A 27,091-nucleotide genomic window follows, 5' to 3' on the forward strand; every position below is an offset into this window, starting at 1 on the left:
ACAGGGACAGCAGATGTCATTTTAAGGGGCAGCCGTGCCACCGATCACCATGTTTGCTCACAGCCCCGTATGATTATAGGAAAAACACATTTTTATTTATTTTATTTTTTTCTTGTTGAACTGTAAACTGTAACTTTGTGTTTAACAAATCCTTCAGGTTCTGCTGAGCACACTGGCAACAAAGAAACATATTTAAACTAAACTCTATTAGCTCGAGCACCAGTTTGGAAATTGGTTTAATTAAAGTCATATCTGAGCAGTGCCCGTCTTCCTCCGTCTCAAAAAGACCTGCGGGAACTGTTTTTACTGTATTCATAGAGTCTCTGAGTCAAAGGCAAATCACTGTAAAATGGACTGTGTGCCAAAAGCACTTTGAGTGAATCGCATTATCTTTTTTTTCCAACCCATCTGCCACATGCACCATTTTTCACAGAGCTGCTCGTCGTGTTCAGAAGTGCTGGGTGATGTCACAATGTGACAGAGAATAGAGAGAACATTCGGTATGCACATGGTTCTTTAGTCCATTGATGAGTATCACAGTACTAAGTGAAAGCTAATGAGACATCCCCTAAGGAGTCAGTTAATATGTAGTTCTGGGATGTATTGTCTCTGTAAATTTTTCTGAGTGAAAAGCACACCTTCAGAAAAGACTTGACATTCCCTTTGTTAACATCTTTATGAAGTAAGGCCTAGCCTGCACTTTTTGGATGAATCTATACCGTCTCCCTGGGAAGATTATCTCAGAATGATATCTGAAAAGTGGCACTATTCTCATTAAGCCATGTGGCATGTAAAACACAGAGCTATCCATATTCTCTGATATGCAAATGTACCCTCAGCTACTCTTGCAGGAGTAAATGAGGAGGAGGCGGGGGGTCACCTATGGAGTCTCTAGTTCCCTTTGGATTTCTCTTTTCTTTCTTATGTTATCAGCAGCGCGTAATCTCAGTCCTTTTCAAAGTCACCCCGTCATTATACAGTATTGGTTTTGCTGCTTGCTAAATTAGCATTTAAATTGAAAAGTGAAGCCACACCGGTCGGCTTTGGGCTGCGAGCTTGTTTTGTGTTTCCTGCCGTGGCGTGGTACTCGGTGCAGCAGTTTGTTCGCTGATATTAATCACTCGGTTCCCTGAGGGCATGGTGACCAGTATTAAGAGGGTTCACTTAGAACTGGATTAATGAATAGCTTCCTGCTCGGAGGAGCTCAGCAGGTGCAGGAAAATAGGCTTAGCCTGAACGCGGAGTGACGTGGCTAGCAGCGGGACAACGGCAGTTCCTACTGACATCTGTAGAGCAACCGCAGGTGCTTGCTGTCACTCCTGGGTGCAGCGCTGGTTTGATCAATACTTAATTTGTCGCCATAATAATGCATAACACTTTGTACTGTTTGTTGAAAGGTAGGATAAGATGACAGAGAGGCAATGATCCAAAGCCAAAATGTTGAAGTATAGTTAGAGATGTGACTGTGTCTGTTTCATTTATGAAAAACGGCATTTTGCATTTACAAGTATTCAGATTTATCACAGGTCCCCATGATGGTGAGGAGAAAAGCATGACTTGCCACAAAAAAACAGTGCCATGCCCTTTTTTGGCAATAGACCATCAAGCATTAAAATTCCCAATATGAGAGATCATTTCAGAGCCAGTGGCTGCAACAGGGTTTTTCCTGGCTCAAAATGGGCCTGCTGGGGGGCTGGCTGCATGAGAAAGCACAGTTTCATAAGTAGAATAAATGAAATACCATTGGAAAATTTTATTACAAATATTTTTCTTGTCATCCTGTTGATTTTATTTTTGGGAAAGGCCCAAATCCTCTTTGGGGCATGTTAAAATTATATAGAGGCAATGGCAGTGTCTGGAGGAAAAGCCTCGTTGTGCTTTGCTTTGTTACCACTTTAATGGGCTTTGACTGGCTGATTCTTGCTTCTTCCACCTGATGGCAGCAGGTCCAAACAAACAAGCTTCTTGCAGTAAGATGGAAGAGGGAAAAAACAGAAGCTCAGTGATGATTCAGAATGTTAAAACGTGGCCCTGTCAGATTGCCATTGGCTGAAACCTCAAAGTAGTGAAAATGCCAGCAGATATGGGCAACTTATCTTCTGCCAAGTTCTGCTTGGTCAATAGTGCAAATCTAAGCAGCGCTGAGCACAAACAAATCAATTTTAAGCATGTGTTGAAGCAGTTCAGGTAGATGATACTGATATGTCTTTTTATATATTAGCTTTATTGATCATTTCAGGACCTGTCCAGAATAAAAGTGCCTGATTTGCCAGTAATATTGGCAGAACAAAAAAAAAGAGACATTTGATTTGATTGTGTTCTTTTGAAACACATGAGAAAGAAAATGTCTTCAACTACAACTTTCACTGCACAACCCATCTCATTATTGGGATCCAAATCACATCAGTTTGCAATTAACCATATTCTTTGAAGGTTACAGGCCACTGGGGCCTTCTTGTGTAATTTTTCCAAACAAATGGAAGACATTAATTTGTTTTAATGCCACGTTGCAGCGCTCTGCTTTGTCTGCAGATGGGAATTCAATTTTAACTTAATTTAACGTAAGGAAAGCACGTTTTTTCCCCCCACTGCATTTACGTTAAGAGGGGGGCTATACCTGCAGGTCCACTGATCACAGTTGTGATCACATTAGCTTAAATAGACTATTTGAATGCCTAATTTCTTGTTGAGCAAATGTGCACAAGCAGAATGGTTGAGTTTGTTTGGTTCTTCAGATATATCTGCACTACGTTGTGCTCATAGATTTGCCTTTGATTATTAGAAACTTGAGAGAAGAAATTAGTAAATCAAACAACCACTGCAGAAGAGCATCTCTGAACACACAATACGTCTAGGCTTGAAGCAGATGGCTACAGCAGCAGGAGACCGCGCTGAGTGCCACTCCTGTTAGCTATTAACAGGAAACCAAGGCTTTATTTCACATAGGCTCACCATAATTGGACAATACAAGATAAAAGAATCTGGTCTGATGAGTATTGATTTTCTGCTGTGACATTTGAATAGCAGGGTCACAATGAGGTGTAAACAGCATGAACACATGTGTCCATCCTGACTTGTATCAAAGATTCAGGTTGATGGCGGTGTAATGGTGTGGGGGAAATTTCCTTGGCACACTTTGACTCCAACTAAGCATATTTAAATCCCACAGCTACCTGACTGCTGACTATGACCATGCCTATATAACCTCATTCTGATAGCTGTTAACAGCAGGATAACGTGCCATGTCACAAAGTTCAAATCATCTCAAACTGGTTTCGTGAACATGAGCTCAAATGAGTTGTGCTCAAACGGCCTCCACAGTCGCCAGATCTCAGTCCAATAGGGCTCCTTTGGAATATGGAGGAACAAGAGATTCACATCATGGAGGTGAAGCCAATAAATCTGCATCAACTGTGTGATGCTATCGTGTCAATGTGGACCAAAATCTTCCAGGAATGTTTCCAACACCTTGTTGAATGTGTGCCATGAAAAATTAAGCTAGTTCTGAAAGCAAAAGGAGGTCCAATCGGGTATTAGCAAGATGTAACAAAGTGTCTAGGGAGTGTATATATTGCAGTATGGCACTATATTAAGGAGTGTAATATATTTTATTCAAAAGTCATCAATATCTATTTGTTACGCCCAAGATTTCCTATGTGTTGGTATTTTCACACATGAGACATGTCAAGATTGATCGACACCAGGAATAAACTAAAATAGAATCAGTATTCCTTTAATAATAACATGTGACTGTTTTCCAGGAAGAATCGGCGCAGGCATAAAGGAATTCAGCTTTGTTTTCAAATATCAGCACTAAATCATTTTTCCCTGTTTGTGTAATGTTGCAATTATAATTATCACAATTCCCAGCGGGTATGGCTCACTGCCTTTTTATGGCTTTAGACTGACTGCTCATGTGATGCTCCGTGTATTTCTCCTGTAGCGGTTTTGTCAGTTTGCAGGTGCTGCAGACGCCCTCTGCCCCCTACAGTACAGTGCATGCTCCATCCAACACAGCACAATCCTCTGCAGTGGCAATTACCTTCATCACCAATCATACACTGATTGATCCCGCACACTGTGTGCTGATGACGTGCACAGACCTTGATTATTTTCATTACCATTAGCCAAGGGCCTTGATTACACCCTGAGCAAGTTTTTGAGGTGATTGGAGAGCTGAGATGCTGAGAAGTGGAGGCATAATTTTTGCGATTAGGTTGTGGTCTGATATTAGTATTTGAAAGAACAAAAAAAGGAGCAAAATCTTATTGAATTCCAGATTAAAACACTTTCTTTTTCTTCATGTTGGGGTACAACTTTTGTCACTGAGGCTTCTGTCACACCTTCTTTTCACCTTTACAATCCCTGTTCTCTGAGGGATGATCTGATATCCTCGTGTTGGTGTTGTTCCCAGATCATCATGAAAATGTTGTTCCAGGTTCAACATTGCAAGTGACCAATCACATTATTGTGACGTTATTCTTTTGCGCACCAACCCATTCGTGCATTTATGAAATTCCAATGTTGCAAGGACAATATAAATTCTGCTTAGCGTTTATTAAAGGGTTAGGGTCCGTTGATCGGCGGACAAAGGCGGTTTCTCGCAGCTTAAGTACAGTTTTTTGTTTTACGCCGGTTTTTCCCGAAGTCGCAAAAGTATGACATCACAACATTCTGATTGGTCACTTGCAATGTTGATCCTGGAACAACCTTTAGTATGATGATCTGGGAACAACACCAACATGAGGATATCAGATCGTGCGTTCTCTGAGAGCTACACAGTTACCAGTCCTCTCATGTCCAGAGACAGCACGCTAGTGCACACACATACATGCACACACAAACACACAAGACCTGGGAGCTATATTTGGCTCTTACCCAGCTGCCACAAATAAAGGAAAGTAAGTGATAGTGGGATAAACGAGCTGCCCAATAGCATGCGCAGCAGAGAGCGGTTGTTTCCATGGCAAAACAGCGTCCTAACAATTCATTTGAGCCAACGGGCTGCGAAGATTAAATGTGGAAATGATCACTCCCATCCATGAGAAGGTGTGTAAGGGACCTTATCTCTGGAGCAGCTTTTAATTATGAACTACATTGTCACTTTTTTTCCCTAATTAAACATGCAAAACGTGCCTAGGCAGGATCATATTTCTGCGGTTCTGCACCAGGCAGTTGTGACTATTGCTCTGAATGGAAAGAACTATTTCACTTTTTGGCTCATCTTGAAAATCTGACAGAAGCTGCTTGCTCCTTTCATCAGTTTTTAGCAGCTCGATGCCCTAAGTTTGCATGACCTATTTTAAAAACACATTCAGGTCACACTATGAATTGTGGAATTCACTCACTGTTAGTGAAGGAATTGTGATGTTTGAGATGTTTTCTGGATTAATAAGTAATATCGTATATTGATAGATAGGGAAACAATACAATAACAAACAATATCAACAACTATGAACTGAGAGAATCAGGAGACACCAGATGATTACTTTACTCTGACCTCATCGACTGCTGACCGCAGTCAGAAACCTCAAAGCCCTCTCATCTGCAGTGTTGTCTTTCTCCCTGACCTCTCGCTTATGGTTTTGCTCTTTATTTAAAGTCTAGGTGACGGTGAGGTCAGACACATGTTGTTTTTTTTGTTGTTTTTTTCACAAGCTGACATTTTACACTCATCAGTCCTCCTGCCAACTTTCTTTGGTGTCTCGCCTCAATCAACGATGCTATTAGTTCCTTAACAGAGTTTGAAAAAAAGAAAAGACGGGAAATATTTTCACATCATCACTTGAGTGATTTGCAGTCTTCTTCTGTCAAGAAAATCACTAGAGCGATTTGCCATGATTTTCAGACAATCACGCTGGGTTAAGCTGATTTTGAGTTTTCAACCTGCTTTTCACGCTTTTGATTAGTTGAGCTTGTCAGTATCACATTTCTCTCGATTGTGGCAAGTATTTGTGATTTGTCAATGCCTTGATTGACCCTGATATCACCTCTAATTTACACAGGTGTTTTGTATAGTCCTTTATAATTAATTATTAAACTACTGATTTAATTTGTTCAGGGAAAGTGAAAAAAAGAGTAAAATCGCACAAATTCAATACTTATAGAAAAGTTTTGTCTATTATAGACAGTCGCATAAATGATTGCAGCATGGGTTAGAAAGCGAAGCACAATGTGGCCGTGTTCATCGTTCTATCATGCTATCTTTTTCGTAAGTGGCATTTAAGAAAGGTCAAGACCTTCTGTCACAATCTGCAGATTATGCAGACTGTGTAAAAGTCGAGGACCCAAAACACAGACACGAAAGGCAGGCGGGGTTATACAAAAGGCAAGACGTTTAATTAGGCTGTTGCAAAGGTCCATAAAGGAAAACATGAAATCCAAAGGGCAAAGCGAAAAACAAAGTCCAAAATGGAAAAGCGAACTATAGCCAGAGGCACACGACGAGAGCAAACACATGTGGCAGGTACACAACCACAGAGACAAAGAACTATTTATGGTTTACACAAAGGTTTAATCAGGGGACTGGGCATAGAATGGTAACAGGAAGCAAGTGAAACCAATAAGAATAATGAGTAAATACAAGACACAGGCTTCCTCCCACTGTCCAAAGACATGCAGCTAGGTTAATTGGATAATCCAAATTGTCACTAGGTGTGAATGTGCGAGTGAATGTGAGTGCGAATGGTTGTCTGTCCCTGTGTGTTGGCCCTGCGACAGACTGGCGACCTGTCCAGGGTGTACCCCGCCTCTCGCCCTATAACAGCTGGGATAGGCTCCAGCGCCCCCCGCGCCCCTGAAAAGGATAAGCGGAAGCGAATGGAAGGAAACAGATGACTGCCAAAACAAAACAGGAAGTAACAGACAAATGAAAGTATTACACACACAAATATACAAATCAACTCTGCATGAGGGGGAAACACTGGGGACGGCTGGGAAACATGTTAAAGAAACTTGTAAAAAAAAACAAAAAAAACAAGAGCATGAAAGTAACTAACAGAAGCAATCCACAAAAAATCTAAATAAACTTTTAATTAAATCCAGTTTTGTTTATATGGTGCCAAATCACAACAATGGTCACCTCATAGTGTTTTAAGTAAAGACACTACAATAATGGGGCGAAACCCCAACAATCGGGCGACTCTGTGTGAGAAAACACATGCAGGGTTAATCTCCTTTGTAACCCAACATTTCAAACTGTGAGAATTAGGTTATGGCCACTTTGACTGGGTGTCAGTCACAGGGTCACTGTCTGCAGAGACACTGAAATCAGTGATTTGTGACTTCATGTTTGTGTTATTGGAACCTTTTACGAGGGCTGCACTAGTATTGATATTCGTCTGTGCAACACAACCACAGTTGATGGTTGCAGCCTGATAACCGGCTAGCTAGCATTAGCTGGTAAATAGTTGAGCCTTCAAAACAGAACAGAGCAAAGCAACCTACCTTTTTTTGTATGTAGTCTATTGTTGAAGCTTATAGAAATTAGTATTAATGATTAAATTAGCCATTCATCGTGTTTGTGTGTAAAATTAGGATTATGTTGACAGGTAACAATTGTCTCTCGTGCATTAGCAAGAAAAAGTGTATGAAAATGTCTGCGCTTTTGATGTGAGCACACCTAAACCTAATCAGTGCTTCACATCCCACAGCAACTGGTGGCTCACCGTCTCTCCTCGTTCTTTTACCCTTCTGTCTGTCATTTATCTTTGTCACAACGATCAGGTTCAGCCCTTCTCCTCGCCCTTCCCTCCTTGCCTCTTTTTCCATTTCCTCACGCCCCCTCATCTTTAGCGTTGCCACTCTATCCCCCCCCCCCCTTTCTTTTCCACGTGCTTCTTCTCCCCCTTCCTCCCTCCCTGACTTGTGCCGGTTTCTCATCAGAGCCAGAGATGCAGGGCTCTTAAGTGGAGTTAAATGGCCTGCTGACAGTGCTGAACACTGAGCTCTGCATCGTTGGCCATGGGCACCCTATGACCTGACCGACATGTTGACTATGAACTTGGAGGGACTGGAAATGATCGCCGTGCTCGTAGTTGTGGTCCTGTTCGTTAAGGTGCTGGAGCAGTTTGGTTTGTTGGAATCAGGCTATGATGGTAAGGGAACAGCTGAATCATTTCTCTCCTGGCATTCAACCACTTGTTGCTGAAAGTTTGTAAAAGCAGAGTGTAGTTTATTACAGTAAGACTACCTGCTGTGCGACAGTGGAGGTCCTCTTACATAGATTTTAAAAATGTTGACATGTTTGTGTTTTGATGGTTAAAACGTGTGATAGTGGACACTGAGCAATATACAATACAAGTCTGACTCCTTTTGCAAATGTCCTGAAAATAGACCTAATGCTACAGGCTGTGTGTGAGCATTAGAGGCTCAGATGGATGTTACTGTCTCCTCGCTGTGTGATTGTGTTCTGTGGACTTTATAAGGTCAACTTTGTTGTCTGTTGCTCATCAAACGGAAGTTCTCGACAGCCTCTGCGTCCGCCCTTCAAGCTATTTTAATTGAATATGTTGCGTCTCTCTGAGTCACCTGACTTTGCCGCTAATTGGTTTAACAGTCGTGATGACTCGTACATCACACACAGCCAAATATTATAATTTGACTGTATTCATTTTCATTGCGTCTCAGTGTAATTTTAGGATTTCATTTTACACCCGGTAGTCTCTGCGGGTTCTTGACATTTGCGCCTCCACTTTGATGGTTTGTTTATTAAATTGAAATGAAATTTAATTGGGCGTGAAAGCCTGCATCATCTGTGGGTCGTTTAACTTATTTATTCAAATGAGAGAGAGAGAGAGAGAGAGAGATGATGATGATGAAGACTGGATTTCATTCAGTTGCTGAGAACCTGGATTTATAGTTGGGGCTTTAAACTGCCACAGTGACATTTGCTTTTCTCTCATTAGCTGGAAACGTAAAGGGTTCAAATCCAGATGAAATCCTGTTCTTTGTCATTTTAAGGATGAAAAGTTTTCACTAATTCAGGTACTGAAGTAGAAAAGCAGTGATTTATGTTCATCTGAATTTTTCTTGTTGGTTGCGGCTACTCTCAAAGATGCCTTTGCTTCATGATTCATTTTGTTTTTGGTGTTCGCTTTCTCCTGGCTTAGGAGGGAACAATGATTGAACCCTTGCCCACTGGAGATTTGTCAAGGTGCCATGCTGAATCTTTCCCACCAAAGTGTGAATCTAATATTGAGGAGCTGGGTCTCTCCGGCACAGAAGACCACCTGTTGTTTATAAGATCCACTTACTGTACAGGCTGCCAAGCTGTTTGCCTTATGGCTGCGAAAGGCAAACATCTTCAGACCAGCCAGGATAAAAGCAGTCGGTTGCCAGTGTTGGACCAATGTTTGCCAGCGTTTGACAATTCAAAATTAAAAGCACTTGCTCGTTCCACTTGTACTTTTAATGTTCCCTCCATGTTTTTCATGACACGAACACCCGCTTGAAGCACGCCAACAGCAACAGTCACATTCACACGTGGGACTGTGAGAAAATCCCATTTATGTCCCATGCAGTTTGTTTGTGGTCGATACTGAACTCAACCAATCAGAAGAAAGAATGTATTTTTAGGTTTGTTAAAGAAACGTGGAGATGATTTGTGTCACCAAAAATCAAATTCAGGGATATGACTTTAAAATAGCTTTAAAATCAGCAGGTAGATAGTCAAACTCATCCCATATTTTTGTGTCCACGCTTACTGCAGCTGCTGCTCTTGTAATGCTACTTACCAGCAACCACGTGTAAGTTGCTCTTTCTAACACGTTTCAGTCGTTACCCTTCAATGGCTGCTGAATTAAAGCACTTAGAAATTGGATGATTGTTTTGATACACCTTCTACTAAAAATCTGTGTAAAAATATTGTCATAAAAGCAAAGAAGTGTCCCGTATGAGTGCCTTTTCAAAGGTCCAACCAAAACAAAGGACTTTTTTTAAACTTGACATGCTCTCTCCAAAACCAAGTCAACAATAAACCAGGAAATATAACAGGAATTTGTAGAGCTGATTATTACTCTGTGGCACTCTCCCACTTGATGGTTTTTGGATAAAAATAGACTCACAACACAGCCAGACCCAAATGGCTCTTTTCAGTGTCTGTGCCTCTCTTCAGTGGTGTGACAGTGAGTGACAGCGGTGTGTCACCAGTGCAGTGGGACGTGACAGCTGACAAGGGCAGCCATTTACATGGCTGCTGCTGAAGGTGTGGCTTTCATCAGCTGTGACTCTGTAAACACACTGCCAGTACATGCTGCCATAGCCATTACCGTGTGTAAATTAGACTCTTAGACTTCAGGAGGACAAATTATTTTCATGTGTTGGATGGAATAATGTATGCTCTCACCTTCATTGAACACAGTGTACCCCTCATGCCACAGGTCTCACCTGCTGTGGGTTACTGGGTTGGTAGACTGTGTCCCAAGATTATAAGATTTACAGTATACATGATGTTTATTGAAGCAAGAGAGGATACATGTGTGAATAAGAGGGAGGCAGGAAGGGCTGGTGAAGGTAGATGAGTTTAAATACCTGGCATCAACCATCCAGAGCAACTGATGATGCGTAAGAGACAGAAAGTCACAGAAAGATGTATGATTTGGAGACAGCGGCACAGACAGAAAGACGGAAGCAGAGCTGAAGATGTTAAGGTTTTCATTGACAGGATTTGAAACGAGTTCATCAGAGGAACAGCTCAGGTTGAGCAGTTTGGAGACAAAGTTCGAGAGGCAAGACTGAGTTAGTTTGGACATGTACAGAGGAGGGATAGTGGGTATACTGCTCAAAGGATGTTGAAGATAGAGCTGCCAGTTATGAGGAAAAGAGGAAGACCACAGGGATGTAGTGAAGGAGGACATGGAGAGGGTTGGTGTGACAGAGGAGGATGCTAGAGATAGGGTGAATGGTGCAGATAGGCGCTGTAGCGACCCCTGAAGGCAGCAGCTAAAAGAAGAACAAAAGTGCACATGCTATTTATTAATGCTACTTGCTTGAATTCTGTTTTTACATATTCATTTTTTCCTTTAACTTTATCTTTATGCTGATCTATCTATCTATCTATCTATCTATCTATCTATCTATCTATCTATCTATCTATCCATCCTATTCACAGAGGAAGCTACTCTGGTCTATATGAATGAATAATGGAGAGGACATGTATTTGCATCCTAATAATATTTGCTAAGCGAGTGCTCTGATGTGCTTGGCTGCATTATAAAACATGATTTCTTGGAGTCGAACAAACACAGTACTGTGTTTGGAAAAAAATACATAAAGATGCTTAATCACTGGCATTCAAGCTGCCATGACATGACTTTCAGATATAATGTGTTTTGTTTATGTGTGTTTTTTATTACATTGTGTAGTTTTTATGGATAATAAAAGAGCATATTACAATGGTTTTGTGTACCAGAGAATCTGTCAACATAATAAACACAGAGAACAGTTATTATTGTACATTATTTGTATGTTTACACCACTGTGAGTAGTTCCAGTCCATTAAAAAGCCCATAACTGTTCTCTGCGATAAGCTCACATTTTTAATGTAGTTTTACAGTTGAACCTATGTAAAAAATTTCTCTTTGACGTGCATGTTTAGCAGATGTGCCACCAGAGGGAACCAGAGTTTACAGTCAGCCTCACCACTCAGTACTAATGAGTCCAGGATTGGAAGCCAGGTACTCTAGTAAAAACAAACCAGTATCTATCAGGCGGATTCAGTTTTCCAACAGCTCCAGCTGTGTGATTTAATGGGCAGTAATTGGTAAGAAGAACATACATTTTCTTATCTTGCACTTGCACACCAACCTAACAAAGTGCAGTGCAACCATATAAATGCAAGTAATGTAGTAAGTGGGTGCAGTAATAAAGCTCTGTAGATAGAAAATGAAACACCAGGAGGGCACTTAAACTCAAATTGAAACCAAATGTAAACCCTAAAGCATACTACAGTGTGAGTTTTAAACGAAATACAAAGCATTTAAATATTGTTAGAACAGCACATGTGGATGTGACAGTTATTAACTTTTAAAATGTGGGCACAAAGCAAAGGGAGGCTCATGTTATTAAATAAAGTGGACTATGTAAGATTTCTCTCTCTTTTTAAAAAAACATTTAGTCCCCTTCATAGCATGAGTAATGTGCTCCTTATTGCCTTCATCTTACTTTCTCGACATATTTTTCACAAATCTAGTTCTATATTATTCAGTGAAGGAATATTAAAAAATCTGCAATTTATTATAATTTTGGATAATAGCCCAGAGCCTCAGACAGGTATCGGAGAAATATTGTTGTGTCTTGTGGCTTTCTGCTGAATTAAACTCTGTTAGGGATGATTCCACAGGCTTCAGTTTTACTCGGTCATCAATCTCTGCAATGAGAGAGCTACTAATGATTGATTCGGAAAATCATGAACGTATGATGCTTTCATTTGTTTTGGGGATCATCCTGCAGGCACATTTGTAAAAGGGAAGATGAGGTTTAAGCTTTTTTATGGAGCTGAGCTGTATGTAGAAACAAATGCTTCTAAGTGCTGGAATCTGTATGGCCTCCATGAGGAGAAAATCTCCATTTTGAAAATCTACTTTTTCCAACTGAAAGCCTTAAGCTTGGTCTTTGGTTTTGGAACCTGTTCACATATTAAGGAGAAGTAGAGTTAAGCCTTTTTGGAGCACGCAGAACATTTAGAAATCACCTCTCCTTCCTTTTACTTAGAAGTTTTAGAACATAGAACCTTTACTCATCCAGTTGGTAAATCTCATTGTGCATCTGCAAGCCTCTTTGCAACCCACCTCCACCCTAGCTCCTCCTTTCACACATTTGTGTTTGAATGTTTATATCTGTTTGTTCTGTGTTTGGGTTTTGCTTTTGGTTCATTCAATTCAGTTGTTTGTATATAGCGTCAAATCACAACAACAGTTGCCTCAAAGTGCTTTACATTGTAAGATAACGACCCTTTAATAACAGATGCATAACGCCAACAATCAGACTACTCCCTATGAGCAAGCACTTGGCAACGGGAGGAAGGAAAAACTCCCTTTTAACAGGAAGAAACCTCCAGCAGGATCAGGATTATGGAGGGGCAGCCATCTGCGGAGGTTTGGGGTAAGGAGAGGGAGACGTTGTGGGAAATAGTCCGAGTTTATGCTCATGTTTTGTAAAATTATGAATTGATTCCAACAACAACATGGGGAAAAGCTCATTATCACACTGAAATGTTAATAAATTATAGTGGACTGTGCACAGTGTAGAACTGTATGAAGGGGATTATATTCAGTGCAATCATTACATGCTTGCCTTCAGGCCTTGATAAAAGCCTCATGATAAATGTTAAAGCTAAATCAAGTTTTATTTCCTAATACAAAAAAGCCATTTTGCTAACAGATTGCCACAATTATTTTATAATAGGAAATGACAGCAAGTTAAGAAAAATTTGGTTGCAGTATACTGTAACAAGATTATAGTGCTCACTCGGATTATGGTTTTACCAAAATATAGCAGATATAGTGGTCTTGTTGCTTATTTAGACTTTTTATTCCCAGAAATGAAGAATAAGCTCATGAAAAATGCAGACTAACTGCACTTTCATGTTGTTGTTGTGGCAGTTTTCTCAGTTTGTGCATTCTCACATAATTTTACCACCTCCTAATATAACGCAGTACCTGCTTGTGGTGCTATTTATTGTTGTGCCACTGTGACAGCCCACTGTTAACAGGAAATTCTTCAGCAATGAACTCCGGTTCATGTTCGCCCGTGATATTAAATCGCTCACTATGCACGATGAACATTTTTTTGATTTGTAAGTGTATCTCTGGGTCCGATAAAACATTATTCTACTGGATGCTCCGCTGCTAAATGATATCTGATCTGTGGACCAAACAGCTTTCATAAATTATTTCCTCACATTTAATACTGTTATGGCAGGGGATGTCTCGACACAATTAACTAGAAATGAAGCTGTATTGAATACCAGAATATTTAGCAGTGCGAGATTATTAACACCTCAACCAAACTTCGCCTCAGGAGATCCCCTTGCTTGGAATATTAAGTGGATATGTTTATTTAATACAGATTTTTTTTTTCATTAGATATTTTATGGCATAATTATTTATCCTGGCTTTCAGGGCAAAAGTAAATTGTTTGTATTTGTTTTTTCCTAATTGGAGAATCAGGAATATGATAAAGCATGCATGCCCTGCAGCATGCAGCAGTGCAAAGATGGTTTTAAGCATCCCTAGCCAGAGTTGTCACTACCGAACTCACAACGCAGGATATGAGATTTATTGGGACTCATTTATCAGAGTTTATTTCTAATTACAGGTGAATGAGGTTACACTTTGAAGCAAACACGGGAATTAGTCCCGGAGTGTCAGCCAGTTAAGTTTACACGACTGAAAGAAGAGGAGGAAATGAAAGCATTAATCTGAAATTCAGTAGCCCAGTCTCCTCATTCTGTCTTGCTGTTGAATATAAACTGGGTTCTTGTGTTTTTGCTTTGATACGATCCATCAAATCAGTGTCTGTTTAAGCAGCAAACTCAGCAGTACTATAAATATTTGATTTGGCGCTTAATAGCTTCAACACAACGCGTGCTCTCTATAACCCTGAAAGTTTAGTATTTGCAGTGCTTTGACAAAACAGCTCATGCACTACTCATCACTTTCCCACATCCTGCTAAATAAATTTATACCCACGTTGATGATTCCTTTTAGGAACAGCCTTCTATATCGATTTCCTCTCAGCATCTTTTTCTTTCTGCTGAACTGTGCTCGTCATATCTCATCCTTTGGACAGTGGCTCCAGCCGTCCCGTATTCTGTCTGCCATTTTATGCCACCCTTGGTCTCTTTTTACTGTTCCTGCTAATGCATGTTCTCCATCAACCTTTGCACTCGAAGCTCAGCTTGACTGGCACTTTGCTGCTGCTGAAAGGATGGTGCATCATAAATCAGATGACAGGCTGGCTGTGCAAAGACAACTCGAGTCCGACTCTTTGGCCTCACGTGTTGTCCACAGTGAGCCGACAGATAGCCGCGGAGGAGCTAATATCGCAGAGGCACAGAAAGGAGGAGTTCAATGTTATCTCCTGTAGCACGCTGTCTGGATCTTTGTATTACTGTCCACCTGCAGACAATACCTTTGACCTTTCCCTTCACTACAACTAATCATGTGGAATGAATTGGGAGTTTGATAAAGATCTAGTGGTTCTGCTGTAGAGAGAGATGGCTGCCGTTTTGTTGAGAAAATGAATGTCTTTCATTTATAGGCTTATTGCCTCCAAAGGGAATTTCCGACCCATCACTCAACATGTTGCCTTTTCTTTTATTGTGCTTTTGTTTCTTGGAGCTAAATTTCAGCATCCTTTATGATCTGGTTGGTCAAGTATTTGAGCAATTTGTAGGTCTTTCTCCCCTTCTTCCTTATTTGACACCATGCTATGGATAGAATTAGCATTTTTTCGTTTTTTTGCATGGAAACACGGTGAAACATGCAATCCACTAAAATGCAAAAGCGTATAACAAGTAAGGTTTGCTTCCTGAATTGGCTCATTACCTTTAAAAGTAAGGTCTTCCTCGGGCATGTTTGTAACTTTCAGAGTTGGTGAATTGGACTGGACAGAAATGATTCAGGTGGGAAAATGGGGGAGGACGAGCGTATGTGTTTACTAGCCATCCAACCTTGAATGATGAGGCATCGCCATAGCACAGCAGATGTAGTGGGTAGCGGAAAACACATTTCCTGGGAATGTTGCTGAGGCCACACACCCATATTTCAGAAAATAACCAAAGAGCCCAACTCACATACCTGCAGTAGTAAAAAAAGACAAGGTAGATTGATGGTGTCTCCACATACACAGATGTGTTTTTGCCACCACCCAACAACTCAGAATGATGATAAAGACAGTTTCTCTTGTTCATGTGCTGCATGTGTAACAGTGCTCAGTACAGCAGTGCACATCATCACGGTAAGCCACATCGCAGCTCTGCATTTCTTTCTAAATAAAAAGCTCAAACATGTGAAGAACCAAAATACCATCTCTAAAATAGAACAATGTTACTACATTCATATTACATCAGTTGTTGAGTAATTTAACTTGACATTTACAAAAAGACATAAAACAAGTAATAAGGTCCAGATCAAAGAACAAACTACAGCCCATAGGAAATGCATCAGATCCCAGAGTATTCATTTCTTGCATTTCCTTTAGGTAGATGCGAGCATACAGTATTGTGCAAAAACGCTTTTGTCCCCCCCTCCCCCATTTCTTCATATCTTGCTCGGAAAATTGATGCATCGATTTACTGAAATTTGCAAATTAAAAATGGAGATACTACTATATATCAGTTAAAACAAAGTTGTTCAATTTTTATGAGCTTGAAATTCAATTTTTGGTATGACCACCTCTATTCTACAACATTGTCTGAACCTCCTATACAAGGTTTCTTGTGGATTCTTTAACTCTTTCTCTTATAAAGACGAGCTTTTATTAGATTAGAGATTTGATAGTCTTCAGGAATAGTTCTCCAGTCTTCTTGAAGGACACTCAAAACGATTCTTTGGATGTTGGCTGCCTTTTTTTCTGTCAAGATGATCCCACACTGCCTCACTAATGCTGAAGTCCGGGCTCTGGGGAGGTCAATCCATGACTGATAGTGTTCCATTGTGTGTTTTTCTAACCAGGTATGCTCTTACTGCTTTGGCAGTGTGTTTGGAATAATCGTCATGCTGAAAAATTAAGATGTTGCCAATCAGGCGCTTTCCAGATAGTATTGCATGGTGGATCAAAATCTATGGTACTTGTCTACATTCAAAACTTAATCAATTTTGTCCAACAACACTGACTGAAATAGAGCCAGAAACCACGACAGTGTCTCCACCGTGTTTTACAGATGGCTGCACACACTCACTGCTGTACTTCTGTCTTGAACTCTTATTGATGCATTGACAACAAAGATCTGTTCCCACTGATTTTCAGTCCAGTTCTTGTGTAATCTGGCATACCTCAGCAATTTTCCATGTATTGCTTTCTTAAGAATGGCTTCTTGACATCCATGCCTCCACTGAAAGAATTTCTAATAAGGCTTCAATGACCTGCAGCTGGATCAAGTGAAGGGCCTGGAGCCTGGAGAACTATTGGTCAAGCACTCTAAAAAAGAAAGCAAAATATAAAGAAATGAGGGGTGGCTCAAGAGTTTTGCATAATACTGTAGCATGAAATTCTGTACACTATTCATGCACTTGCTGACTTGTTGAATTCTTGCTGAATATCACTGTAAGGAGAAAATCTCAGGAAGCAAAGAATCACGGGCCCAGAGTTAATTCATGTACATGGGCGATTCCTGAGCACGATCTGTCAACTACAGAGTCGTGCAGGAATGCGCGCCGGGCATCTGCTCACACTTTATTATATACTGCTTTACTAATGGGTGGAGTACAAGTTAGGAAAAAACAACTTCTTATCTGGTGATTGCATACGAGGCTGCACAGGATGCAGCCTTGCAAGACAAAGAGGAACAAGTTGATTAACGATCTTGTAGTGGGTTAAAACAATACATGTGGGTGTTGTCTAAACTTGAGCAACTTCCTCATGTGGTCACTTTGTTCCAGTAAAGAAATGCTGACACGCTATGTACAGGCATTACTGCGAAATTCAAATAACGCTAAACATAAGCAATTATCACAGTTGAATAAAGATGATAAGGTAATAAAATTCAAAATCTTTTAACAATCACATAAATACACATTTATGTGAGTCCTGGATTATAATCAGTAGACAGAATGAATTGTCACTTCCTATATATAGTCTGAAACAGTCATTTTTGTCTTTCCTACAGTTTTAATGTGTATGCAGAGGTTGAAAGGGTTAAATATTGCAAATTTCTATAAATGCATGCATGCGCACGCACTTTGCAGAGTGCGCTGTCTACAAACGAAGTCCTCAATATCAGTCACCCCACAGCACTCCGTGGTTGATTGCACAAGCTGCTTCACTGAGGGTTTCCCTGGTTCACGGCTCATAATTGTCTACCCTTTCACAGGCGCTGCCTCTGTAAATATGACAGCCTCATTTTAATGTGCCTTGGAACACATAACCCAAACACTAACGCTGCTCTGCATGCCTGAGCAAACGACTGCAGGTGTCACCTAATTATATCATCCACTTGTTCTCTAAGCTGATCTGTAAACAGCGGGACAATCTCATCTTCGCCTCTTTGCCCATCCACCGATCGGTGTAGCTTTGATTGATGACGGTTACATCGAAGCCAGTTTCTCTGCTGTTGGTCTTGTATTTTCACCGAGGCTCACTGTGTGCTTAAGAAAGATAACACGTGTCCAGTTTTTAATGGGAATTTTGTTCTTGGGGGCCTGTTTGGTATGCATATGCAGTGACTGTGCGGGAAAAAAATGGGTAAAATCTTTTAAGAAGTAAAACTCACATAGGCTACTGCTTAGTTTTAGTCCATTTGGCTGGTAATAAGTTTTATGTACACAGGAAACACTTGAAGCTTGCGAGACTTTTTCAGTGACCTGTACTGTCGATCCTGTCCGTCGTGTCCACTCTGCCCAGACCAAACGTGATAAGATCCTCCCCTTATGAATACTGAGCATGAAAAGCGACGAGACGTGTGGACAGCAAGTGAGTGAGAAAAATATGTAATCTGTTCCAAGATCAGTGTCCATCAGTCTACAGCGGCAAATGAACAAAAAGGACTGCATGTTTGTCACTCAGACTTGTCTTGCCTGATCGCAGATAAGAAATTTGGACATGGCAAATCTCCAGACCTGAGTGCAGCTTGACATTTCAGACTTGTTTCTTTTCAAAGATGCTATCTAACAAAGGTTATAGAGGTTGGACAAGGTCTTTGTGAAAGCTCTCAGTGAAGGAATGATGAATGTGGGGATTTGGTTGGTGCAAGCTGTCATCAGGCACATGTCTCTTGTATGGTTCTCAAAAATTAGTAGAAGGAATAACTAGAAACTACCAAATTAAAAGCCTTTAATGCGAACTGATTTAGAGAAATTATTGCACATCTCCTTTGTGCCAAACTACAGCACAGGAAATAATAGTATTTTTTTTTTTGCCATAGTCTTTCTCAAAAACACACATCCCCTGGCATCTGTGGCTCAACAGAGGAAAAAAGGGAGACATTTTTAGATGTGCACAGTTTTCAAATGTCATTATACATAAATTGCTCTGCTAAAGTCTTGCACTTTATACTTTGTTTCCAAGGAGCTTGGCTTGGGTTTTTTTGTTTTGTTTTGTTTTGTTTTTTAAAGTCAAGCAATAATTCTCCAGGCTTTCTTTTTTTAAGTCAGTTGACACTGACCTGTGTATCATTCAAACACAAAAACCTAACTCTAAGGATAGACCAGTGTTGTGTCTACACATAACAGACAACTCAGCAAAGCACCTGCTGCAATAACACAAAGCTTATTGCGTTACATCTGGCCTATCAGCTCTTCCGTCTACTGTTCACGGTGGCCGAGGAAAGCAGGGAGAAAAAGATGAAATTTGCTAGATTACAGAAGAAATGGACTGAAAATCAGTGGTAGCAGGCCTTATGGAGCAGTCTATTGAATTTGGAAATGTTTGGTTTGAACTGCTGTCAGTATGTACAGAGGAGGTCAGCACAGAGGTATAGCAATGAGTGTGTGCAGCCATCTGTAAAACACAGTGGGGGCTCTGTTATGGGTTGAAACTCAATTTCAGCCATCACCATGCAATACTATCTGGAATGCATCTGACTGGCAATGGTTTCATTTTTCAGCATGACAGTGATTCCAAACACACTGCCATTACAGTAATACAGTACCCAGATAAAAATAATAAAACCCAATGGAACCATTCACCATACTATCTGGAAAGCATCTGATTGACAGCAATTTAATTTTTCATCACTCATCCGGCACGGTGGTTAGCACTGTTGCTGCACAGCAAGAAGGTCCTGAGTTCAGTTCCACCATTAGGCCGGGGTCTTTCTGTGTGGAGTTTGCATGTTCTCCCCGTGTTTACGTGGGTTCCCTCCGGGTACTCCGGCTTCCTCCCACTGTCCAAAGACATGCAGTTAGTGGGGATAGGTTAACTGATTAATCCAAATTGCCCATAGGTGTGAATGCGGGAGTGAATGTGAGCGCGAATGGTTGTCTGTCTCTGTGTGTTGGCCCTGCGACAGACTGGTGACCTGTCCAGGGTGTACCCCGCCTCTCGCCCTACAGCTGGGATAGGCTCCAGCACCCCCCGCGACCCTGAGAAGGATGAGCGGAAGCAAATGGATGAGCATGGATGGATCTCTCATCCCAAACACACTGCCAGTGCAGTAAAAGCATACCTGAATAGAAAAACCACACAGTAGAACCCTACCAGTCATGGATTGGCCTCCCCAACATTATTGAAGTAGTGTTGGATCATCTTGACAGAGAACAGAGTCAAAGGCAGCCAACATCCAAAGAGGAGCTTTAAATGTCATTCAAGAAGCCTGGAGAACTATTCCTGAAGATGACTTAAACAAGGAAGCTTGTTGAGAATAAAGGTGGTCAAATGTGAATTAATATTAATATATGATACCAAATATGGACTTTCAAGTTCGTTAGAAAAGTACAAATTCTGTTTTGGCCTTATATTGTATTCCCATGTATGTTTGCAATAAATTCCCCCCGCCTATTTCCAATTTTTGTAGGAAAGCAGAAAGAAATGAGGGTTGGTTCAAGACTTTTAAATACTCCCAATGACATTAATAGAAAGCCTTTCACGTTGCTGCTGAAAGGCTTCTTATTCCTTGAGATAATTTCATATTTTTATGTCTGATTGAGGCAGCTGGCGTCTTTATTGGTCTTTAATGTAATATTCCTTGAATAACATTTCTGTGCTCTCAAACAGGTTATTGAATCATTAGTGTTGTGAGCAGCTCTATAGAGCCTCATTCAGGGAGCTGTGTTTTACCCTCAGGCCTTTGTTTCAACTGATAGAAGTGTCAGCTTTCCACAGCTTCCATTTTCTTCTCCAATATCGAAATAAAATCATTTTGTAATCTCAGTCTCGCGAAGATAAATATTCTTGTCAGGTCTATAAACGCAGAATCTTCAGGTTTTCTATCTGTCAGACCTGCCATCCTGTAATAGTTTTTAGAGTGGTGATTGTCCAGAATTTGTGTGACATTAATTGAGCAAGATGTGGAGTGTAATATTTATCTGTCAGCACTGTTGATAGAATCATGGCTTAGATAATAGCTGAGTGAATCCTTACTGCCACAAAATCCCCACTACTTTTCTCACTTGTCTCACCTCCGCCCTCACAGCTTTAGTAATTTATGGTTTTAAGATGGTATCTGTATGCTGGAGAGAAGTTGTGATTGGACAGTTATTCCTACATGTTTCATCAACTATTGGTCTTCTGGGAAGTGTTTGGAAAGCCAAGCCATGATTTTGGAAAAGGGGGATAGTGAAGCCTCTGTTGGCCCACTGAATGCCTTGTGATGTGGCTGTGGCTGCAGCTCTGCTGTGAGTTGTCAGGAGACGGTGAAGAACTAAACTTTTAGGTTAGTTGATTTTTCATAAATTGTATGTGAAAGCTGAGCAATACTGATACTAATACAATCTGATCTGAACCTGTAATTCTTCCACATAAATGTGTATTGTTGACTTTGATTGGCCTAAAATGCTAAACTAACATTGGAAATATGTTGATACTGCCTTTGACCTCAAGGAGACATTAAAGTGATTGTTGGTGCATTTTTACGGAAAACTGGAATGATGTTACTGAGAATGGAAACTTTTACCAAAACTATGAAATATCAGGACTCTTAAAATGTTACACTGTCGTACAAAACAGCTGCAGCCTGATGTGTCCCCTTCCAGAAGTGTAACTATGCATCATAGTAATGAATGATGAGAATATCCAATTCCACCACATCCCAAAGGTGCTTTATTAGACTGAGACTGGTTTCTCAGTCTAATAAAATGGCTCTGAACTAAAACAGTGAACTCATTGTCGTGTTTAAGAAACCAGTTTGAGATGATTTGTGAGAACTTTGTGAGATAAAGAATTATCCTGCTGCGAGCAGCTCTCAGAAGATGGGTAGACTGTAGTCATAAAGGGATGGATATGGTCAACAACAACACTCAGGTAGGCTGTGGGGTTTAGTTGGCACTGAGGAACCCAAATGTGCCGAGAAAATATCGCCCCGCACCATGAGGCTGCCTTCCTATCAGCGTGAAGCAGTCTGGCCATTCTCCTCTAACCTCTGACACCAACAAGGCTTTTAGAGGCAGGAACTTCCACACACAGAATATTTTCTTCTTTTTGGGCCACTTCTGAAAAACAAATAGACAAACAATGAGGTGGTTTTGTGAGAAAATCCCATTAGAATCCCATTCTGAAATACTCAGATCAGCCAGTCTGACACCAACAACCGTGCCACATTCAGAATCTCTTAAATGACCCTTCTTCCCAATTCTGATGCTCAGAATTGGCTCAGTTTGAATTTCAGGGGGTCAGCTTGACCGTGTCTAAATGCCTAAATTCATTGAGTTATTGTCATTCATTTTTGTTTGTGTGTGTATACATCGTATTTTGCCCTTGTACAATACACAAATGCAGTTTTCAAAGCACTGACAATGTGTATACTTCGAAAATGTGCATTTCAGTGAAATTAACTTCTTATAATTTAATGAGCTCCAAATCCAAAAAGAGCGGTTCAGAGCAATGAAAGTCAACCAGAACAAAAGTATGAATGCAAACAATGACATTGCTCACTGATGTGGGGGATTTAACGTGGGGATTTAGTATAGCTGAGAGATTCTGTGGAGTCGGATCATTGGAGGTTCTTCAGCTTAAACCAACATAAACAGTTGGTATGAAAATACCACTTAAAAGACTGGACTAACTGGTCTGCTATCCTCTCACCTGTGATTTGGACACAACAAATTCAGAGTAAAAATATATGTATAGATTGTAGACTATGGGATAAACTGCTGGCATCTAGATTTGACAACAACAGTTATTTTATCTGCTATAATCTAAGCTGTGTAGTGGAATAATGGCATCTGACTGTTCTTTTAGTGTCTGTTATAGATGGATTTAAGTAAAACACAGATAAAAGCAATGATTGAATATGTTACTTAGGAAAAAAAAATCTTCCTTTTAAAGCATGGAAAGCTGATCCAGACACAGAGTAACTGAGATATTTGCAGTCATTAAATGTTTGGAGAAGAAAAGTAGACTCTTTTGCACAAGGTAATTATTATTATTATTATAGTAGTATTATAGTAGTAGTATGTTAGTATAGTAGTAGTATTATACTGCCTAAGGATGCACTTTTTGCTCTAACTCGGTTTTCAGAACAGCGCACCCAACATACAAATATACAAATAAATGCACATTTTTAAAATTATTGCATACAAAATAATCCTTGAGTTCAGTCCTCATCAAGTGTCTCACTTTGCAAGGACAAGTCTCCCATACCAATGACTTTTTAAAAATGCTCTGGGCTATTCAGGTTAAGCAGGATGTCTGCTGAATATTATTTTCTTTTTCAAATAGCATCTTGCTAAATTATTCAGAGAATTTAAAAAAAAAACATGGAATTACATCTCCTACTTTCCATTCTGTGTTGCTGAAGAAAAAGTAGCGGCAGATGGACCACATGTAAATGGATGAGTGCGCGTTTTTCCATCACTGGAACAGAGCACTGCGTCACACTGGATATTTATCATAGAGCAATTGGATAAGTGGTGAGACACAGTTTCTTTCACAGTGCCAAAACAATATCCTGTTGTGATGATTGTAATTAAGTTGGCTTTGTGCATTTACATCAGTGATATATGGCAGACTTTACTCTAAATTGATTTACAGCTCAGGAAACACGGCAGAGGGACATTCTGAGTCAAAATAATCAAGTAGAGTGCAGTGAAATTGTGTAAAATAACTCACAGAAATGCACAAGCTTTCAATGTGGCTTTTCTACTTGTTTTGAACTTGTAGTTATTGGAGTTAAAGCATTGACTTCCTGAAACATGAAAGCTTATTATTTTCAAAATAAAATGGGAGTAATTTTCTTTCTTTGGTTAAAACAGGATAAATATTGAATGCTGTGCTGTATGATAATTACAGTCAACCACAGGACCAGTAGATGGTGGTGTCTTCACTCATTTGCTCCAAACACTGACTGCATGCACCAGCCTCTCTCTTGGACACACACGGTCTCTGTCGCTCTAGTTTTCTTTATCGGTTTGCCACATCTCATCGGAATCAAATGTGATTCAAAAACAAGCGATTAAGTTAAATAAAGTTGTGCGATTTGTTAGAAATGCTCTTGCTTTCTTTACTCCTGAAGTAGGTGATTATCTAGTGAACGTGAGCTATCAGCTTTTTCTCTTTTTCCTTCCTTTTGAACCACATGATATTTATTTTGTCTTGCCTTGCTAGAAAGTTAGTTTGATCTCTCTGTACGGCTTTTTGCTTTTTTTTTTTGCCTCCCATCTCCAAGATCAGTCTTCCCTATAACCACAGAATTATGCCGTTTTCTTGATTTAATGGTATAATTATCCAGCAGACAGAATTTAGTTACGCTTGGTGTGCCGCTCCTGTGATTAAAGTTAATTTGAACATGTGTAGCTCCCGCTCGGTTGTGCGCCTTCTAGGACCACACCTCCCCACAGCCTCCATCCCATCTCCCCTCCCTCACTCATATTGGTCCCCTTTCCTGTTCCCTCCCTTACATTGCAGCGAGGCAGTCGGTGCGCCTGAAAGAGTGAGCGAGAGCTCCAAACTGTCAGAGAACAGCAGAGTTTGCTCTCCCGGCTTTCAAGGGTCTCCTCGTTTGTGAGGGAAGGAAATGAAGAGGAAGAGGATCGTCCTGAATTCTCAGTGACTTCTCGAAATCAGAAACATCCTTAATGACTTCAGGCTTCTCGCAAACCTGAGGACAAGTCTTGCTGATTGTTAATCTCCAATTTTAACCTTACCCGGAGTGGATTTAGAGAACAAGCGAGCAGAAGGCGGGTGCCAGGGGGCGCCCGGCCCGTGCGCTTGGGCCGGCGTAGCGCTGGAGTTGGTGCAGGGGAACTGGAGTGCGGGGCCAGGTGGTGGTCCTGGTCCCGGCGGCGGCCCGGAAGTAGAAGAAGCTGGCTCGGGCTCCGGGTTCGGGTCCGGGTATGGTGGTGGGGAGTGGGCAGAAGGGGGAGTGATGCTGAACGCGATCTGGGAAACTGAGGGGCTACAGACGGTGGGCATCGTGGTGTTGGTGTTTGCCTCCATCAAGCTCCTGCACCTTCTGGGGCTCATCAGCTTCTCAGAGGGTAAGACACTGATTTGGAGGTTGTTGGGGTGGTGGAGGGAGGTGGAGGTTGGCAGACAAGTTAAAGCTTGCTCACTGATAGACTATAATAAGCCTTGCTGATGTATTTTCAACCAGTCTCACCTTTTTAGCTTTCCACGTCTGCTCCCTTGACTCATTAGATTCACTCTCAGTTTGCTTGAAGTTCTCTGAAACTTTCTAAGACTGCAATTTGAAAAGTTTTGAAGTTAACTGAGGTAATCGTTATGCCAAAACAGGAGTGGGAAGCACAAATAGACGGTCTAATTAATGCGCCGCAAAGGAAATGTCACAGAAGTATGCGTAAGCTTGTGATGGGATCGAGGAATGTCTTAAGCTGCAAAACGGTGTCACTTCTGAAGGATCAAAACATTTGAGAGGCAAGAGAATTTCTGTATTTCAGACGTTAGAAGCCTCTGTTGTTTTCTTGTGCATGCATTTCACTTTGCTCTTGAGGAAAACTGAGCGGGGAAGTTCGGCAAGCGCAGAATGAGAAAAGAAAGCGTTCAGTTTAGACCTACTGAAGCTGTCTCGTTAAATAAAGTCGAGCACTATGGTAAGCACTTCAAACCGAAGAACACCTTAACCTGTAATTAGAATAATCAATCAAAGGTGGGTGCATATTCAGAGGGGCAGCAAGTAAATAGAGAGGCGATAATGTGCTTTAGTCAGTAGCAGGAAAAAGCCGACCTGACCCGACCTGAGACGAGTGTTTAGATGGAGGTGTTAGCGTCTGTTGACTGTCTCTGGCTGTGCTGTTTCAAAAGCACCTGGGAGCTGGGTTTTCATTTGGGTTGGGGGGATGGTGAACCTCACGCCCGACGTAACAGTTTACATGCCTCGCTAAACACTGGCGACTCAGATTTCCCTTCGCTCTGCATCTCCAAACGCAGCTGACATGATATTGATTATCGGCGACGGTGAGATTATACAAATGTCAGCGCTGGCATGTCGGATGCTGTTTGCCTGTTGATGTGATTTATATTCCACGGAGCCGTCTCAGAGCCTGATTACTTACAGAATGCCTGCGCCGGCGGTGCCCGACAGGCTGTCAATACAGATATCGATGTTTTGTTGGTGTTTGCAGTCGTTTTCAGGACGAGGGAATGGTAAAAAGATATTGGGAGAGGGGCTGAAAATGCGCGTGAAATGCTTTTCATTAGGCAAATAGGTTTTCAAATGAGAGGCCACAAATCTTTTTGTAATCATATTAACACTGGCAAACGCAAGCTGTGTGTAGTCTTAAAATCTCCCACGATGCACGCGGGGGTAGAAAGAAGTTAAATTTTGTAATTAAGCCCATACAGAAGCAAATAAATCATCAAAACTCGAGGTGCAACTAAGAATTACTTTTTAGTTTTATTCCCTTCTTGATTGCTCAATTAGTAAAGGTCCTTTTTTCATTTCACAGATCCCATGTTGACATAAATTGCTCTTTCCATCTAAAGATCTTGTTAGTAAGCAAGCTAAAAGCCAATAAAGGCCTGAATATATTTAGTCAACAGCACATTATTCCACAGTTTCTGTTTCCCTGTAACTGCTTCTATAGTGCAGATATCTTAATGTGTAAATAGGAGAAATTTGCACTGTGTTAGATGGCATCTTTTATAGAGACAGACCAGTTGTGTTCCCTGTTTCCACTGCTTGGTTAAACAAATCTAAATGTCATGAAGCGAGGTTTGAATTAAACACAAACTGATCATCTCAACCAGGATTCAGCAGGACAGACAACAAGCATGTTTCCAAATAGTTTAAGGGTATTCTGCACATTTGCAAGTTTCT

At 40.8% G+C, this 27,091-nt stretch overlaps 1 protein-coding gene across 8 annotated transcripts in view; it reads left to right on the forward strand.

Annotated features, from left to right (window-relative positions):
* The window catches only part of kcnip4a (potassium voltage-gated channel interacting protein 4a), a 155,611-nt gene that overhangs the window by 92,962 nt on the left and 35,558 nt on the right, over positions 1–27,091 (forward strand). Inside the window, exon 1 of one of the 8 annotated variants that reach the window (XM_085138688.1) lies at positions 7,129–25,292. The exons of the other annotated variants lie outside the window; for them this stretch is intronic. Coding sequence (XP_084994814.1) covers positions 25,181–25,292 — 112 coding nt within the window. The 5' untranslated portion in view covers positions 7,129–25,180. Of the gene's footprint in view, positions 1–7,128; positions 25,293–27,091 lie in introns of those variants that run through there. 8 annotated transcript variants of the gene reach the window in all.

The sequence above is a fragment of the Neolamprologus multifasciatus genome, chromosome 3 (genome assembly GCF_963576455.1).
Source record: "Neolamprologus multifasciatus chromosome 3, fNeoMul1.2, whole genome shotgun sequence".
Taxonomy (NCBI): domain Eukaryota; kingdom Metazoa; phylum Chordata; class Actinopteri; order Cichliformes; family Cichlidae; genus Neolamprologus; species Neolamprologus multifasciatus.